A 19,199-nucleotide genomic window follows, 5' to 3' on the forward strand; every position below is an offset into this window, starting at 1 on the left:
AGATTCCCTAAGGTTTTATATTCAGACAACTGAAGGTTAGGATCTCTCACATTAGTTTAAAACAAAAATGCAAACATAAACCTTGTTCAAGTTATTGGCATTTGGCGAAATCCTTCTAATGCATTTTCTTGATCACAGGCTGTAAACCTACAAATTCGACTTATACCCAAGTGAATCTAACTATGGTTGCCCGTTTAACAGAGATCACGCTTCAATGCCAGCTTCTTTCGGCCAAAAATACGTTTGGGAACCGTTTATAACCTTCCAAAGATACAATTTTTTAGCTCATCTACATCAAATAAACTGGCGTTTGAATAATTCAAATTGATCACCGCTGGAATTATTTAATTGGAAGATATGAGCAGTTGAAGAGACAGCATGTGCACGGTGCAAGAATACTGCAAAGACAGAAGATGACTAGCTGTGCTTTTATACTTTCTCAAGTTGAAAACTTTAGATTATTCTTTAAAAAGAAAAATACAACGACAAAATTTTACAGAGAGGAGTAATACAATACAATGACAAAATTTTACAGAGAGGAGTAATACAGCTTGCAATCATACATGGCGATTACAATTGCAAAGAAAAGAATTGATGAATGATGAATCAATGTGGAAAAGAATCGTTGGTTACTTTTTTTTTGTTCTAATCGACCTTCATGCATTTCTTGAGAACCTCGGCGATTTTCTGGTACATATGGTTCTTTAGGAATAACCTCTGTACCTTCTCTCTTCCTTTAGCCCCCATTGCTTCCCTCGCAGAGGGGTTGTATGACAAAAACTCAAGATTGTCAGCCAGGGTTTGCACTCCTTTCTGTCCCAGAGGGTGTAGCAGGCCGGTGATGTTATGTTCCACAATTTCCCGAGTGCCTCCTGCATCTGTTCCAAGGATCTGCAGTATCAACACCAAACTTAGAAAAACCAGAAATCACTCTCTCTCACTCTCTCTGTGTGTGTGTGTGTGTAAAGTTATTTCACTTTCCTATGGAAAGACTCCAGAGCCAGGACATTTTCCTTGTGAGAATTGAGAGTGAGCCGACCACCAAGCATTACGGTACAGAAACAACACCATGGAAAAAAAAAGAAAATAGAATGACAGGCTTGAGCCATCCAGGGTCTTGAACTTTTGACCTATTGCACTTATATTCCCGAGGTTATAAGTTATTAACATACTGAATACAACGTCAATCACAAAGTCATATATGCAAAATGCTTAGGCAATATTCAAGTCCAATTACCGGAAGCCCAAAAGCCATTGCTTCAATAGTTACTCGTCCAAATGTTTCTCCAAGTCCCTGCAAGCCAACTTGCTGTTAACCGTCAAATGTTTTCAAGGACGAGACAAAATAGTAAATTGCAGATGCAAGTAGCTTTCCAGAAATAGGAACATAGGCATGTGGGTTATGCCCACGTACCAATACTGGTATGGTGATATGTAAGAAAAAAATGTGGGCTTTTCCGAAATTTCTTCAATACAGAAGCACTTTTAAATGAGATTTTTCTGATTGCTCAGATCTGTCTCTCTGTTTCTCTTTAAAATTGCAACCATGATTCACAGCAACCAACTCAGGTTTTCTCTTGTTCTGCATTTCATCTGCATTGGGCCAGTTTTCAGCATGGTTCTGCTCAGATTCACGGCTGAAAATCATGAAGACAATATTCTCACAGTTATGGCAGCCACACCTTCAGCTCTGGATACGTTATCACAAATCCCAAAGCAGTTGGATGGAGCTCTTTAATTCTACAAAGCTCTGTGTAGACAAAAGCCTATTCTGCAATAATGAATGACGATGACCAAGTGGTCCATACACATTGTAGAGATGGGTTCAAATAACAATGATCACTAGAACATTCGTCGGGCTTCTTGAAAAATTGGATGACTAACAAAAACCACTACTTTTGACAATACCAAGATTTGGTGATAGAAATAATACTGCCCGGTTCCTAAAGAAAAAAACCTAGCTCTTCAGAGCATGCTCATTGAGATGAAAGAGTAACCTGTAGAGGCAGCAACCACTGTTTACCAGCACTCAACTAGAAAATTTTAACTTGAGAAGCAGCTATGAAGAGATCAGCAAGTTACCTGAGCATTGATGACATATGCATCTCCAGCAGCATAAAGTGAGGCAACATGTGTAGTAGTTGGAGTCCATAACATAGCTTTTGCTAACTCTGGGTGTTGAGATAAATACCTAATAATGGATTTTACGTAGACTACTTTATTACTTTTGCATCCAATTGAGCCAATTAGAACTTTCAGAGCAGCGGTCCTCTTTTCCATATGCAAGGACAGTGTTTGCTTGTTCTGGTGATTCCTGTCATGACTTAGATGACTTCTACGGAAGAAATTATGTGACAAGCTTGAATTTTGACCAGGGTTTTCTTTTCCAGCCCACCTAGGTCTCATAGATATATCTGATGACCGGTTGTGTTCAAATGATAGAAAAGGAACCCTTAAAATTTTTCTTTTACCAATATGAAGATGATGATTGCTGCCAGTGTGGGTGGAGAACTTTCTTCCTCCTGTGGAATTATTTTCTTTGTCATCCGTTCTGGATAACTTACTTGACAATAGAGCAGCTGAATGAAGAAGCAAAAACTGGCCTTTTCCAGGATTGATGCTACTCAGTGTCATCACAAGCATATCATTATCACTTATTCCTAGTTCTCTTCTAATAGCATCTCTAAGTAGTTTCCTTTTCTCCAACATCTTTTCAACAGTAAATGAAGGACTATTTAATGAGGAAGGAATTCCAGCTGCAAAGGCCAGTTCATCATTAACAGAAAGGGGAACCAGTGCAGGTGAGTGTTTCAGCTCAATGTTCTCTTCTTTGCACCATGAAAGCCACTGCTTGGACTGAGATTCTGATAGGAACATTAGCATCTTTACTTTTGGAAGCACATGCTTTGAGCGTTCAAAATAAGGTCTTCTGTTCTCCATGATCCACCAGATTATTTGACTCCAGCTATTCTTATAGTGCAAAAGATACTGCTCTGGAAAGAAGAAAAAAAGAAGAAGGACCAATTAAAAGTGCCAGACTTCTTTGTGCAACAGCATTATCTTACAAAAAATGATGCCTTTAAACCTACATATACAGGTTTCTTCGCAGCCATTAGCTAAATTAGATCCAATACGAAAGAAAAGAAGACGTTGATGAAAAGTTAGCTCACAAGTGAATGTCTAAATTAGACAAACCCAGTAATTTAGGGATAACTGAAATTTAGGCAAGAAAATTAGATTTTAATTATGAATAAAAAATTAAAATTTCATGAAGCACGTAAAACATACCAATCCAGGAGGCACATACGGCTGAACCTGCAATCACAAAATCTGCCTTTGATGCAGCCTTGTAGCTGCGATCTGCCTTATCCATCAGCACTTTGATGCCACGCCTTGAGAGGACTCCCATTAGCCCCCCCTTCTTGCTCAGAGCTACTGCAGACACGGTTCCTCCACAGCTTAAAAGTTCACTAGCAAGTTCCATCATTGAAATCGGAGCTCCTGTTGTTGAAAGCTCATGAAATATCAAAATGACAGACCTACCCTGTACAGATTGAGCAAACAAGCTTGTCCTGTCACATGTACCAGATCTCTTTCCTGGATTCCATTCCAAAACGCTGTCTTCTATTGTACCAAAAGGACCAATAATGGGTCCATAGGAAGTATTTCTTACTGGTGTCCCGTACCTCGTATACGTAATATTAGTATTGCTTGTTTGTGTCCCTTCATTTAACTCTCTGCTTTCGCTCACTATGTCATTACTATTCCTATTGCCTTGAAAAGTAGGGGCTTTCTTCACCTTCTTCTTAGCTGACCGCCGGCGCTTTGTCCTTGGAATGGCTGGTTTTTCATTGCTTGACACATTAATAGAAATTTTATTTGGATCCGTTATTGAACCACCTTCTTTCAGGGAGTCCTTCTGGTTCTTTTCTGCATCACCTCTCCCTCCGGCAAATGAATTGTTGATGTGACCATCTATGTCATGTTCAGAAAAAGTTTTGACTTTGTAACCAGGGAAGTCCTTATTTTCCTGATGAGCCCATTTTGATTGAATGTGAAATCCCACATAGCTCCAAACAGCAATCATCACCAGCCAAGGCAAAAGCCGCTTGCCTCTGACCCATCTAAGAGGAGCTGCACGAATTTTGGGATCTTTACGGGGTGTTCTACTCGAATGAGATCGGCGATATGAAGGAGAATGCCTAGGGGTCAGTCTGCCTGAAGAAGTAGCTGTAAGACTTGGGTTCAGTCTCAATGGAGCAAGTTTTACCGCATTTACCCATGAAGCACCTTCATCAACAGCTTCCTCCATCAGCCCTTTCAAATTAGGGCGACCAGAACTTGAGAACATCCCATTTGGTTTTCCTCAACCATTTGACCTCAAAAGATCCAAACACACTCCTCCTTAATGACAACCAGAACTAAGTCAGTAGTTCCAGAAGGCAAGGAGGACTTTTCATTACTTCGATCCCTTACACACAGTTTAATAGCAGAAGGCATAAACCAAGATCGATTGCCAGAAAGTATCATCAAAGATCAGCTTTCTCTATGTTGTTACCGCTGATTAAGTTAGAGTTCAATCTCTGAAAATTTCTGCAAAACGGCCAACAAAGATTTGGTGGGCGAATTTTCTCAAGCACAGAAGAATCCCAAACTCCAGAAAGGATAGGATTAAACGAGAAATCAGCAAGTAAGAAAATAAAAGAGAAAGCCAGGGGATAAGCTCAAATTCACCTTCTGAATATTGGAAGAGAAAAGAGATACATCGTTCAAATGTTGACAACTTACCACATCAGACCGTTCCACAGAACATATATTGGCCTAAAAAGACTCCCTGACCTCAATAATCTAAAAACTTCATCATGTTAATTCCTCCGATTCGAAGATTAACATACCATCCAAACAGCAAAGCAATAGCTTTTTCACAAATTTTTAATAAATTAAGTAATTTCACGTCCAGACTTCGAACAGAAAATCACATCCGCTTAGGAAAAGTGATCTTAGCATCCAAAACACAAAAAAGAATCGCCGTTTTACTGTTGGACATAAGCCTAAAGGGAAGCACAACGCATATAAACCAAATTCTGCACAAAAGCTCCTCGCAGAAGCACCATTAACGGCTACTTCAAGTCAGCTGCTGAAAAAAGCTACAGTTTTCAGCTGAAACAGGGCGGTTTTCGAGTTCAGAATTGAAGAACCGGCTAGATCGTCGAGATTCCTACATATTTAAACTTAAACTTTCAACATTTCCAGCTAGATTCTACCGGGAACTGACGATAAAGAATCCGAGCGTCTAGGTTGCGGCACAACTCACCGGCGAGCGCACTACCGTGGGGAAGAAGGAAGGTACTTCAAAGATCAAACTTCCCTTCTCCCACCCGTCCCATCCCTTTTCTTTGTTCCGAAGAAAGGAAGCCGCGTGAAGGGGCTCTCCCTGTCTGGAATTTCCAGAGAAAAACAGAGAGCGATCTCCTGTCACGTTATTTCAAGTTTTTATTCATTTGAAGCTGAGAAATATAAAATTAACCTTCAGGTGGAGGAGTATTTACGGAGACGCCATTATCAGTGGCGGAGCGAAGTAAACAAAGTCGACGGATCCAAATTTGTCATTCGCGATCTATGATGTGGAGATGGCGACACATCACAATATGGTATGCATGGTCGATGATGATGATGATGATGTTGACCATGATCACATCACCACCGGATGACTTCGAGTTCGAGACAGAGCTTAGAAGAGGCATTCATACTTAATTTAAGTTAGCATTTATTATTTCTTGTTACTGTTTGAGTTTAAATGAGATTTTGAATGGCATTGAAGCGGAGTTAGAAATTTACGTGCAAGATTTACAGTAACTCCGAAGTATGAATTACTGAAATTTCTTTAAACTGAAAGAACCATATTTGTTTAAACAAAAAATGATTTTAGCTCACATAAGATGTCACTAAATGGTACTAATGATCATGCTATCCCACATTTTAAGTGATTCTATGTTACTGCTCCTAAGACAAGTAACAAACAGGGCCGACAGGATTTGAAAGACATTTTTGTTTTCAAAATAAATGCACTATAAAAGACAATAATGAGAGTTATAGACCAACGGAACTGTGGCGAATAAGCTTTACGATCGAGAGGAAAACAGCTAGTGATTGAAAGTTGAGTCATGACCAACCAAATTGCGATCTCAATGTAAAACACCGATTAGTGGTTTTCCAGGCACTGGAACACTTCATTGGTGGATTTCTGTCAGCAGAACATGAACAAGAATTGATTGACCGACCGGTCTCTAATATTTACATTTTTAAGAAATTCATTCTTTCGTTGTTTTAGCTCAGATTAGCAGCTGTTCATCTAAACAAAATGAGTTCATCTCATTTGAAAATACCTATGCACTTATTTGATTCTTTCCTTTCTTTCTCTTAGAAGGGTGGGTTGCTGTTTCATTGAATGACAGAAGGTGTTGACGGACAATTTGATTGCGATGGCTGATTCAGGATACTTAAGAACAAAACAAGAATGGATCTGTAAACAGTAATCAGGCAAGGTTGGAGCTGCCTGCAATTTAGACATGAGTTTCATAAAGCCATCCGGGAGAAACAGGCTTGAAGGATGTTGGGTGTGTGAAAGAGCAAGGCAAGGAAGGTTGTTTGATGAAAAGAGAATATGTCCACTGCCAACTTCCTGGTTAAACGATGAAAATGAAAATCCCAGATTGCACAGTCAAAATTTCTATTGACAAGCGCAAGCATGTTAGCATCTTCTTAACCAACATCAACATACAACACAATCTAAACTTCTTTGAGATAAGGAAGCTAAGAGTTAAGGCATATAGTTATGCCATTTAACTTCAACATAAAATTCATCATAATTCATAAGTCCAACCTTCCCACTTACATGCACCCAATTTGCAGCAAAAAGAGAAACTGATCTCAATCGCCATCAGAAATAACTTGCAGTCCGCAAGGATCTCTCTTCAGAAAAACTTCAAAGCAAAAAACTTCCTTTCTTGTCCGCTTGCCCTGAGCAGCTTTACTCTGTTCCATCTCCAAAGGAGCCCTCGCAGAGCACCTACCACTCCAGAGCCCACGACAAGTGCGAAAAGAGGCAATAGTGTTCGATTCTTGGATTTTCCAGGGGAAAACACCATCCAAGCAGCGGCCATGTAGTCTACCAACATAAACACCATACACACGATAAGGTATTTGCGAAGTCTTCTCCAGTGATGAACAAGCCCATGCTTATTCAGCGCAACAAAACTGAAGTGAAGGGTGATGATAAGGAGGGAGACGAGCAAGGCCAGGAAACTGAACACCACGAAGACGCTGAAGGCCCATGTATTGCTGAAAATGGCAGTTCCTGCCAACGGACCATCTTGGTATACGCCCCCCGGCGGGCTCGCCATTGTCGAGAAGGTCACGGTAGCGATTAGAACGGCCACCACGATGATGGTGTTCTGACCGTTTCGGAATTCTTCGTCAGGGGCTTCATAGATGGGTCGCCAGATGCGGAGTTCCCATCTTGATAACGCTTTGGCCTTCCGGAGGGTGGAGATCATTTGGTCAGCTTGAGGGGTTGTATCATAGTTGCTGATGGCAATGTCCAGCGCAGTCATGCCTTCTCTGTTCAGTGCATTCACATAGACGAGCAGCTCCTCGAGAATGAAAGCCACCAACTAGAGTTGCAGAGAAAGAAAAAGGGAAAAGAATGAATAATGTGGAGTCAATCATCAATGTGGTATGAACTTCTTTACATAAAAACCAAAACCCCCAAAAAGGTAGCCCAACTGGTTGGTGGAGTTTTAAAGAGGGAGAGAGAGAGGTGTACTTGCAGATGTCCATTCATAACGCAGATATGCAAACTTGTGTTCCCTTCTTCATCCTGGAGGGAAAGAAGGCCTCGCTGGCGGTATCCTATGGCGAGACGCAAGAAGGACTCGTAGTGTCCATTCTTTGCCATAAAATGGAAGATGGTCTCCCCTCTTCTTGTCAGAACACGAGCAGAGTTAGGATCATTGTCAAGAATCTTCCTCATGATATCCGTCCACCCGTTCTTCGCAGCAAGATGTAAAGGAGTTATTCCTTCACCGTCAGGCTTAACCGCAATGCTGGGGTTGGAATTCAACAGCATTTCTGCTGCAGAGAGGTTCCCACTTAAGCACGACTCATGAAAAGGCGTATGCCCGAACTCATTTTCCTCTGCTGCTAACATCGGCCATTTCTCCACCAATGCTCTGACTATCTCTGTGTTGATACATCAATGGAGAAAAAGGTGAAAAAAAGGGGAAACATCTACGTGGAAGGAGGTCTAAGTAGAAACTGCTGGTATGACAAGTTTTGTTGGAAGGTTACACTAATGAGCACGCATAGAAGGCGTCCAGTTACCTCTTATCTTGAATTCACAAATTTGATTCGTCATGCTTTTCTCGATTTGACAAAAGTGATTCCTCAAACTAACTACGCTTATGAGTTTAAATCTTAAATCCATGGATATCAAATCCTGTAAATGGAAGATCAAGCTAAACCAAAGCAGGCAAACGAGTACAATGATGATTTCAACTGTCCACACTTAAGCCCCAAGTGTATATCTTAAATCCGGCTTGTAATATCTTTAGTTTCATCGATCGTGAGCTTCAGCAGAAAGCAGAAACCTTTTGCTGCATCAGCAAACACGTCACGTGATGAACAGAACCGGAAAGCCCCCACAGTCCAGACCGTTTTCCTTTCCAGTATCACATTACAAAGAGGAAATGGCTGTAATGGGCTTGATTAAGAGAATGGAAAGGGGCATACCATGGTGTCCTGCCAAGGCTGCAGCATGGACTGCGAGACGATCTACGGTGACCGGAGAAGCAGAAGCAGAAAGTAGTCGATTCACCACAGAGAGATGGCCAAGCTTGCAAGCCAGGAGGAGTGGGCTCTCCCCATTGGAGTTCTGCCAGGTTGAGAGCTCTGGTTTCACATTCAGCAGATAACGAACGATTTCCGCCTGTCCTTCTCGAGCAGCCAGATGCAGTGATGTGTCTTGAGATGACGATGTTAGTTGGTCGAGGATGCCGGGCTGGTTCTCCGTCAACTGCTGCAGTCTACTCTTGTCGCCGGAGATGCAGGCATCGTGGAGCCGTTGGTCCATATCCTGCTGTCTCTTTCCGGTCATCAGTAAGAAAGTCGAACCGCACTGGAACGCGGACGGTTTTATTAAAGGGGAAATTTTCATTTCAGGCCTGGCCTTTGTATGTAATCTGAAGTAACGGCCTCAAGTTAACTTTTTCCGATAGGAGAGGAATTTTTGCTTGAAATCTCCAGGAAGGTGTTGACAGTGACTGATTCGCTTGAAGCACCACCTCTTGGAAGATGTTCAAATAAGAGAGAGGTTCAGTTGGACACGAAGTTCTCATATTTGAAAGAAGAAAATGGGCTTGAGATGAAAAGAAATAATCCGGAGTTAATTAAAAAAAGAAGGAACCTCTCTTTTTTTTTTTTTAAAACTTCTTTTTAATTAAAAATAAGGCAGATGCAAACTTTGGCAAGATTTTGTCAACTAATGTCAACTTGAGCTTGCAGTCAAGTGGGCCAAACCTTGGTGCTCTTCTATTTTTTGTATTTTTTTTATTAAAAATTACGTGAGTCTTTGCCTTATTGTGTGTTTAAATATCGTTTCAAACCAATGTCAAAATCCAACAAAAACAATATATGAAATTTGAGTTGATTCATAAAGCCTTAAAACAAATGAATATAGGTTCGAGATAGATTCTAAAACACTCACAACCCACTCATACGCTTGAACTTTTGGTCTCATGGATCCTAACCCACCTCCCATAAGTGTTTACAAAAACTAAAACAACAACAACTTAACAACGCATTTTTAAACTCTTGAAGACCTCTCAAAATTTTCAATACATGACCAAACTTTTGGGTGTTACATAACTCACTCCCACATCGAGCTCCGACGTTTTCGATGGATCTCTACTTAACTCTTAGTAGTTTCGGTTGCAGCATAAAAAAAAAGCTGAAAACCAAACTCATCCATTAAACTAGACATTGAGAGTTTTTGCATCCACCATAGCTTGCTAAATTGTGTATCTAAAACTTATTGATTGTTTAAACAATAAATTTCATACCATAAACAACGCAACACTTTGACATAAACATGTTTGTTAAGTGGATGTACTAGTGTCTATGCCGGAAATTTGATACAGTAATCCGACCATGACATTTAGTTGTACAATATTTTGACGTTAGTTTATCTACTAGGAGTACAAAACAAAACTGCACACCCATTCGGTGGAGATTAACTTTCATAATAAATAATCTGGGTTTGAGTTAAGGGATTCTATCATGGCGTTCAGGTCAAGTCAATGTTTACTTCCACACGCTGCTGCCCTGGAATGAAACTGGTGAGAAGTGTGACACTCTGAGATTTGTGACGGTTGCTTAGTTCTGGCCGTTCGGTAGCAGTAACACATTATCATTGATGCATGCATCTACCCTAAAAACCAAGCATGTTAATGAAGCATCAAAACAAAGGTTTTATAAATGTACTCCATTTATGAGACCGTAACAATGTGTTAATGTTGCTAAACAACCATTCAAGGATCACTTTAGTTTGTTCATAAGAAAAATTTCACCAAAAAAACTTTGTAAATGGCTGTCAACTTTTAAGAGTGTGTACATGAGTTGGAAGGTCGATTTGAGGCTGTTTGGCATTAGAAATACCTTATGGGTGTTCCATGAATCTAATCCAAATCTGGAGTGGATTCATAAAACACTTTTTATGAAACAAATGTTCTATCAATTCACCTTAAATTTGGAGCAGATTCATGTAACACCCGTATCGTGTTCCTAATGTCAAATAGCCTCCTTGCCAGTTGAGAGACATCTTATGCTGCTCTCCCCTACTAGCATGTTCTCAGCAAACTCCCTACTAGCATGTTCTCAGCAAACTCCGCAGGCCTGTCGGGACACGTATAATCAGGGGCAACCAAAAAGACCCTCATTAATAAAATGTTTTTGTTAGATTTTCCCAGTTTGCTGCATATTATATATATATATATATAGTGCACATGAATCTTTGTTATAAATGGGAAGCAAGGTAGTTGAACTGGTAGGTTAGAGTGCATACATAACCTAAATTTGCCGTTAGTTCGAGTAAGGTTGCCTCTCTCTCTTAATTAAATGGTGTAACTCTGAACAAGTTAAAAGGATGAGAGTGGGCAAAGGGTGGCCTGATTAATTTATATTATCCATTTAGCCAAGTGCCAAACCAGTGCTACCAGAATTGGGCTGAATTGACAGATTCGGATTGAATAAGTGGTAAACCGATTCAATTCGATGACCAATTTAAGAGCATGCATGTCTGGTCATGACTTTTCTACTATTTTCATAAAAATTAATATTTTTTTTCACTTTAAACTATTTTCTATATTTTCCATTTGATTTTAAAAAATGATCTTTTTGAATATTCTTCATTGATGCGATTGAATCGCTAACTTAGCCGATCAACTTATCAATTCGTGGCTTTGGCGGGTTTGAGTCCGTAAGTGATTTTGACAAAATTGTGCCTAACAAGATCAGTACTCGTTTCATGCAACTTCACTCTTTAAATTAGTTAGCATACTTCGATTTTACCAAGAGCAGGAAGACATGTGAAATCAGAAAATCTAACCAAGGGCTGTTTTGTTTTGTCATAAAAGGATTCAGGTTTACCTGGAGACTGGAGTTTCTCAAGAAAATAAAATTTCACACAAGAAAATGGATTCAAACACTGTACCTAAAGGTAAAGTATGCTCTTAAGGCCCGTTTGATGGCCTTGAAAAGCACCGTGGCTGAAGAAAAACATTCAAATTTTTAAAGTTTTTTTTATGCCGTTAAACATTTTTTTAATGCCGAAATCAATTTTTTTTTTCGGAATTATGTTTCTACCTTTTGCCCGTTAGGGCACCCACGCATCGCCTCCCTCCTACTGCATCTGCCTCCCTTCGTTGCCTCCCTCCTGCTAGATGCTCGTCGTCTCTCTCGCACCCACGCATGGCCTCCCTCCTGCCGCAGCTGCCTCCCTTCATTGCCTCCCTTCTGCCAGATGCTCGTCGTCTCTCTCCCACCCACACATCGCCTCCCTCCTGCCACAGCTGCCTCCCTTCGTTGCCTCCCTCCTACCAGATCCATGTCGTCTCTCTCCCCCTTTCACTCTTCTGCTCCCCTCCTCGTCTCTCCCGCCCTCTCGCTCTCCTCCTCCCCCTCGTCGTCCAGCTTGCCCTCTCACTCTCTTGCTCCCCTCGTCGTTTCTCTCGCCCTTTCACTTTCCTGCTCCCCTCGTCATCTCTCTTGCCCTCTCACTTTCCTTCTCCCCTTGTCGTTTCTCTTGCCCTCTCACTTTCCTTCTCCCCTCGTCGTCTCTCTCGCCCTCTCACTTTCATTCTCTCGTCGTCTATCTTGCCCTGTCACTTTCCTTCTCCCCTCGTCGTCTCTCTCGCCCTCTCACTTTCCTTCTCCCCTCATTGTCTCTCTAGCCGTCTCCTCTTGCTGGGTCTCACTTTCCTTTTATTATGACATCAAATAATTTTTTAAATATAAAATACATTTTTAATAATAAAATATATATTATTATTAAAACGAACTCCAACTAATTTTTTCAAGCTGGAGCCGAACTCAATCTAAGGGTAGGCATCGGGCCGGCTTGATGTTTGAAACTCGAACTCAGACCTGGTACCCAAAACCAGGGTTTCGGCTACGCCCGACCCAGTTATAATAAAAAATATTTTTTAAAATATAAAATAAAATTTTGACTATAAAATAAAGATTTTTTTATTACAAACGGGTTTGACCGAAACCTAAAACCTAAATATCGAGCCGGGCCAGGCCCAAGTTTTGGGCCCCACTGATTCAACCCGATGCCCACTTCTAGTCAATATATCCAAGTTGAATTAGATATCCTACCAAACCGTTTCCAAAAAATCGAATATATATATAAAAAATTAATATCCAATTAACAAATTGGATCAGATATCCAAATATATGTCACTCTGTCACTAGTTGGATTTCTATAGGACTTATGGTTTCTATGCTAATAAGAAAAATTTTGTCGTCTAACACCACCCCATGGGAGGCCATCAACTTCCAATGTTATAAGAAAAAGCATTTTAAATAAAATATAAATTTTATCATAAGTTGTATTTAAGAAAAATACTTATTTATAGTATAAAAAAATTGGTGTCATAAGGGCCGTTTATTTTTTTTCTTAATTACAAGAAAAACATGTTAACCTCAAAAAATGACTAACTTGGTGTATGATTCCGACTAAAACATTGTTGAGACCATATATATATATATATATATGGGCCAATTATATAAAAAATCACTTCAACAATCAATTTCAAATGGTCTGACTGGTTTTTATCACTGGCCTAGTGGTTTGGGATCTACTAATTGTGCAAAAAAAAAAAAATGATTTGCATTCAAGCTGTCATTTTCGAGTGTAAATTAACAAAAAAAAAAAATTTCTTGTGTAATCTAAATAGAAAATAAAATAATTTGGGCTGAAAAGGATAGAACTGAATCCATACCAAATCTTTAAGTGTTTCCTGCCCTCCAGTTGCTCAAATAAAAGTTTGAGCCACCCAAATAAAAGTTTGAGCCACCCAAGCGGTATCTACTAAATTTTGCATTCCTTGTACAAAGAAGAAAAACAAACAAGTTCTTGCAATTTCATTGACCAAAAGCTTTGGGAGCTAGCTAGTTCGGAAGCACCTTCAGCAAACAGAGCACTCATGGCGGCCCACCGTCATCGGGCGCTTCTGAACGGCAGACCCACCAACATCAGAGCACTGCATTTTGCATCGGCCACTATGGCTGCCGAGTGCTTTGAACGAACGAAACCTGCGATGTGCAAGAAATGTCGAGGCCTGATCGGGCGGCCCGAATCAGCCCATAACTTAAAAATAATATTTACTATTAAATATATGTTATATTCAAAAAAATTATTTTATGTTTATAAAAAAAATATTTTATATTTGCAATTTTTTTTATTATAACCGACCCAGGCTCCACTTAAGAAAATGCAACGAATCTGCATTCATTTGTCAGTATTCTATATTTACCTTCCTTGATCTCTTACGGGATTGAACCGAGCAAACTCCTCTTTCAATCTGGATGCAATTCCCATCTAAGGCCGTACAAAACGCTCCTCCCGAGCATCCTTTTTGAAACGTTTGGATGATGAAGTAAATCTTGAAAATGAAGGTGTAACGGAAGGTGCAGACTTCTCTACGAAATCCAACTGTAAGAACTTGGCCAGTGCCCGATGCCTCGCGGTTTCCTTCAATCTCTTGCTTGAGTTTCCAACTCCTGTTGCATGCTGAAGAAGATCCTTGTATCTATAATCCTGTTTCTTACAAAGAAGAAAAACAAAACAAGTTCTTGCAATTCCATTGACCAAAAGCTTTGGGAGCTGGCCAGTCGGGAAGCACCTTCTGCAAGCAGAGCACTCATGGCGGCCCACCGTCACCAGGCACTTCTGAACTGCAGACCCACCAACATCAGAGCACTGCATTTTGCATCGGCCACTATGGCTGCCGAGTGCTTTGAACGAACGAAACCTGCGATGTGCAAGAAAGGTCGGGGCCCGACCGGGCGGCCCGAATCAGCTCATAACTTAAAAAAATATTTATTATTAAACATATGTTATATTCAAAAAAATTATTTTTATGTTTATAAAAAAAATATTTTATTTTTATAATTTTTTTTATTATAACCGACCCAGGCTCCACTTAAGAAATTGCAATGAATCTGCATTCATTTGTCAGTATTCTATATTTACCTTCCTTGATCTCTTACGGGATTGAACTGAGCAAACTCCTCTTTCAATGTGTATGCAGTCGCAAAGTATTTTCCATCCTTCCTCTTGGCCTGGATATTCACAACGATTCCCATCCAAGGCCAAACGAAACGCTTCACCTGAGCATCCTTTTTGAAACGTTTGGATGATGGAACATATCTCGAAAATGAAGGTGTAACGGAAGGTGCAGACTTCTCTACGAAATCCAACTGCAAGAACTTGGCCAGTGCCCGATGCCTCGCGGTTTCCTTCAATCTCTTGTTTGAGTTTCCAACTCCTGTTGCATGCTGAAGAAGATCCTTGTATCTATAATCCTATTTCTTCCTCCCAAGGCAGTAGGGGCACCTAAGGAAAACATAAAAGCTCCCGGTGAAGACATTCTTCTCCTTCAATTGCTCATATAGCTTCTCCACTCGCTCTTCGATTTCTCCCTCACTAAAATCACTGTAATCATCTGAACCAGGCGACATCCCCTACAACACAAAGCAAATCACCTAACTAGAAAACCAAAACTGACCAACAAAATTGATGATACCAAAACTGACCAACAAAATTGATGATCATGGAAATGATTTACAACAAACTTTAAAGCACAAACTAGGCAAAACAAGCCGAGGGTGGAACATTCTCCACAAAAATATATATGAAAAGAATATCTGTTGTGCAACCAAATCCAACAGCATCGCATATGCTCCTCCCTCTTATATAAGAAGCGCTAGTCTCACCCCCCCACACCACACTCATTAATTAATTTTCCTTTTCCGTCAAAATGCACATATTTTGGCTCATTATGCTCTTTAAAAGGTGTAAATTCTAATTAAGTTCAAAAAAGGTTGCAGTTTAAATTTGATATTTCGCTACTATGCACCCACAAGGATGAAATAAATATACTAGAACATGACTAACAACGTGTAAACACAGAAACAGAGTATATGACATCTGATTGTGAAAATTATATTTTAGAAGAGAAAACGTGTAAACGTGTAAAGATCTGGCAGATTATTAGTGCAATCGACCAACAAAATGTGGTATTTAATTGGATAACTCTCCCTTCATAATCGTTAAAGTTCCTAGATCTGGAGTTCTCGTTTATATGTCCTGCAGGGTCACTAGTAGTAGTTGGATTGAAATCTTAGCATCTCGGCTCATCTATTTCTTATTAAATATATGTTATATTCAAAAAAAATATTTTTTATGTTTGTAAAAAAAACTATTTTATATTTACAATTTTTTTTTATTTTAACCGAGCCAGGCTCCACTTAAGAAATTGCAACGAATCTGCATTCATTTGTCAGTATTCTATATTCACCTTCCTTGATCTCTTACGGGATTGAACCGAGCAAACTCCTCTTTCAATCCGGATGCAGTCGGAAAGTGTTTCCTATCCTCCCCCTTGGCTTGGATATTCAAAACCATTCCCATCCAAGGCCAAATGAAATGCTCCTCCTGAGCATCCTTTTGAAACGTTTGGATGATAGAGCAGATCTTGAAAATGATGGTGTAACTGAAGGTGTAGACTTCTCTACGAAATCCAACTGCAAGAACTTGGCGAGGGCCCGATGCCTCGCGGTTTCCATCAATCTCTTGTTGGAGTTTCCAACTCATGTTGCATGCTGAAGAAGATCTTTGTATCTGTAATCCTGTTTCTTCCTCTCAAGGTAGTAGGGACACCTAAGGAAGGCATAAGAGCTCATGGTGAAAACTTTCTTCTCCTTCAATTGCTCATATAGCTTCTCCACCCGCTCTTTGATTTTCCCCTCACTAAAATCACTGTAATCATCTGAGCCATACGACATCCCCTCCTACGCAAAGCAGATCACCGAACAAAAAAACCAAAACGGACCAACAAAATTGGAAAAAAAGTTGAGGGTGGAACATTCTCCACAAAAGTATATATGAAAAGAATATCTATTGTGCGACCAAATCCAACAGCATCACATATGCTCCTCCCTCTTATATAAGAAGCGCTAGTCTCACCTCCCCCCCCCCCCCCCGCACCACACTCATTAATTAATTTTCCTTTTCCGTCAAAATGCACATATTTTGGCTCATTATGCTCTTTAAAAGGTGTAAATTCTAATTAAGTTCAAAAAAGGTTGCAGTTTAAATTTGATATTTGGCTACTATGCACCCACAAGGATGAAATAAAGATACTAGAACATGACTAACAACGTGTAAACACAGAAACAGAGTATGTGACATCTGATTGTGAAAATTATATTTTAGAAGAGAAAACGTGTAAACGTGTATAGATCTGGCAGATTATTAGTGCAATCGACCAACAAAATGTGGTATTTAATTGGATAACTCTCCCTTCATAATCGTTAAAGTTCCTAGATCTGGAGTTCTCGTTTATATGTCCTGTAGGGTCACTAGTAGTAGTTGGATTGAAATCTTAGCATCTCTGCTCATCTATTTCTTATTAAATATATGTTATATTCAAAAAAAATATTTTTTATGTTTGTAAAAAAAACTATTTTATATTTACATTTTTTTTTATTTTAACCGAGCCAGGCTCCACTTAAGAAATTGCAACCAATCTGCATTCATTTGTCAGTATTCTATATTCACCTTCCTTGATCTCTTACGGGATTGAACCGAGCAAACTCCTCTTTCAATCCGGATGCAGTCGCATAGTGTTTCCCATCCCCCCCTTGGCTTGGATATTCAAAACGATTCCCATCCAAGGCCAAATGAAACGCTCCTCCTGAGCATCCTTTTTGAAACGTTTGGATGATAGAGCAGATCTTGAAAATGAAGGTGTAACTGAAGGTGCAGACGTCTCTACGAAATCCAACTGTAAGAACTTGGCGAGGGCCCGATGCCTCGCGGTTTCCTTCAATCTCTTGTTGGAGTTTCCAACTCATGTTGCATGCTGAAGAAGATCTTTGTATCTGTAATCCTGTTTCTACCTCTCAAGGTAGTAGGGGCACCTAAGGAAGGCATAAGAGCTCCTGGTGAAAACTTTCTTCTCCTTCAATTGCTCATATAGCTTCTCCACCCGCTCTTTGATTTTCCCCTCACTAAAATCACTGTAATCATCTGAGCCATACGACATCCCCTCCTATGCAAAGCAGATCACCGAACAAAAAAACCAAAACGGACCAACAAAATTGGAAAAAAAGTTGAGGGTGAAACATTCTCCACAAAAGTATATATGAAAAGAATATCTGTTGTGCAACCAAATCCAACAGCATCGCATATGCTCCTCCCTCTTATATAAGAAGCGCTAGTCTCACCCCCCCCACACCACACTCATTAATTAATTTTCCTTTTCCGTCAAAATGCACATATTTTGGCTCATTATGCTCTTTAAAAGGTGTAAATTCTAATTAAGTTCAAAAAAGGTTGCAGTTTAAATTTGATATTTGGCTACTATGCACCCACAAGGATGAAATAAATATACTAGAACATGACTAACAACGTGTAAACACAGAAACAGAGTATATGACATCTCATTGTGAAAATTATATTTTAGAAGAGAAAACGTGTAAACGTGTAAAGATCTGGCAGATTATTAGTGCAATCGACCAACAAAATGTGGTATTTAATTGGATAACTCTCCTTTCATAATCGTTAAAGTTCCTAGATCTGGAGTTCTCGTTTATATGTCCTGCAGGGTCACTAGTAGTAGTTGGATTGAAATCTTAGCATCTCGGCTCATCTATTTCTTATTAAATATATGTTATATTCAAAAAAAATATTTTTTATGTTTGTAAAAAAAACTATTTTATATTTACAATTTTTTTTTGATTTTAACCGAGCCAGGCTCCACTTAAGAAATTGCAACGAACCTGCATTCATTTGTCAGTATTCTATATTCACCTTCCTTGATCTCTTATGGGATTGAAATGAGCAAACTCCTCTTTCGATCTGGACGCAGCCGCAAAGTGTTTCCCATCCTTCCCCTTGGCCTGGATATTCACAACAATTCCCATCCAAGGCCAAACGAAACACTCCTTCTGAGCATCCTTTTTGAAACGTTTGGATGATAGAGCAGATCTCAAAAATGAAGGTGTAACGGAAGGTGCAGTCTTCTCTACTAAATCCAACTGCAAGAACTTGGCCAGTGTGCGATGCCTCGCGGTTTCCTTCAATCTCTTGTTGGAGTTTCCAACTCATGTTGCATGCTGAAGAAGAACTTTGTATCTGTAATCCTATTTCTTCCTCTCAAGGTAGTAGGGACACCTAAGGAAGGCATAAGAGCTCCTGGTGAAAACTTTCTTCTCCTTCAATTGCTCATATAGCTTCTCCACCCGCTCTTTGATTTTCCCCTCACTAAAATCACTGTAATCATCTGAGCCAGACGACATCCCCTCCTTCGCAAAGCAGATCTCCTAACAAGAAAACCAAAACTGACCAACAAAAT

General features: G+C 39.8%; 2 protein-coding genes across 8 annotated transcripts; both read right to left on the minus strand.

The window, feature by feature from the left end:
• Nucleotides 1-427: 427 nt before the first annotated feature.
• LOC116256403 (uncharacterized) lies at nucleotides 428-5,444 on the minus strand. Of its 5 annotated transcripts, XM_031632765.2 has the most exons (6): nucleotides 5,315-5,444; nucleotides 4,735-5,218; nucleotides 3,289-4,593; nucleotides 2,083-2,993; nucleotides 1,238-1,294; nucleotides 428-891 (listed from the first exon to the last, which is right to left on the minus strand). In XM_031632765.2, exons 3-6 carry the CDS (start codon nucleotides 4,349-4,351, stop codon nucleotides 646-648), a joined length of 2,277 nt encoding a protein of 758 aa, XP_031488625.1. In that variant the 5' UTR covers nucleotides 4,352-4,593; nucleotides 4,735-5,218; nucleotides 5,315-5,444; the 3' UTR covers nucleotides 428-645. The 5 variants fall into 5 exon arrangements, 3 of the variants coding, with proteins under 3 accessions (XP_031488625.1, XP_031488623.1, XP_031488622.1); XM_031632763.2 differs by lacking the exon at nucleotides 4,735-5,218; XM_031632762.2 differs by having other exon boundaries at nucleotides 3,289-5,218.
• Nucleotides 5,445-6,778: 1,334 nt separating this feature from the next.
• LOC116255532 (uncharacterized) lies at nucleotides 6,779-12,077 on the minus strand. 3 transcript variants are annotated; one of them, XM_031631390.2, is made up of 4 exons: nucleotides 11,920-12,077; nucleotides 8,791-9,133; nucleotides 7,826-8,241; nucleotides 6,779-7,673 (listed from the first exon to the last, which is right to left on the minus strand). In XM_031631390.2, the coding sequence occupies exons 1-4, from the start codon at nucleotides 11,944-11,946 to the stop codon at nucleotides 6,975-6,977; spliced, it is 1,485 nt and encodes a 494-aa protein (XP_031487250.1). In that variant the 5' UTR covers nucleotides 11,947-12,077; the 3' UTR covers nucleotides 6,779-6,974. The 3 variants fall into 3 exon arrangements, with proteins under 3 accessions (XP_031487250.1, XP_031487249.1, XP_031487248.1); XM_031631389.2 differs by having other exon boundaries at nucleotides 8,791-9,175; XM_031631388.2 differs by having other exon boundaries at nucleotides 8,791-9,343; nucleotides 11,920-12,071.
• Nucleotides 12,078-19,199: the final 7,122 nt, after the last annotated feature.

This window comes from Nymphaea colorata, chromosome 6, assembly GCF_008831285.2.
Source record: "Nymphaea colorata isolate Beijing-Zhang1983 chromosome 6, ASM883128v2, whole genome shotgun sequence".
Taxonomy (NCBI): Eukaryota; Viridiplantae; Streptophyta; class Magnoliopsida; order Nymphaeales; family Nymphaeaceae; genus Nymphaea; species Nymphaea colorata.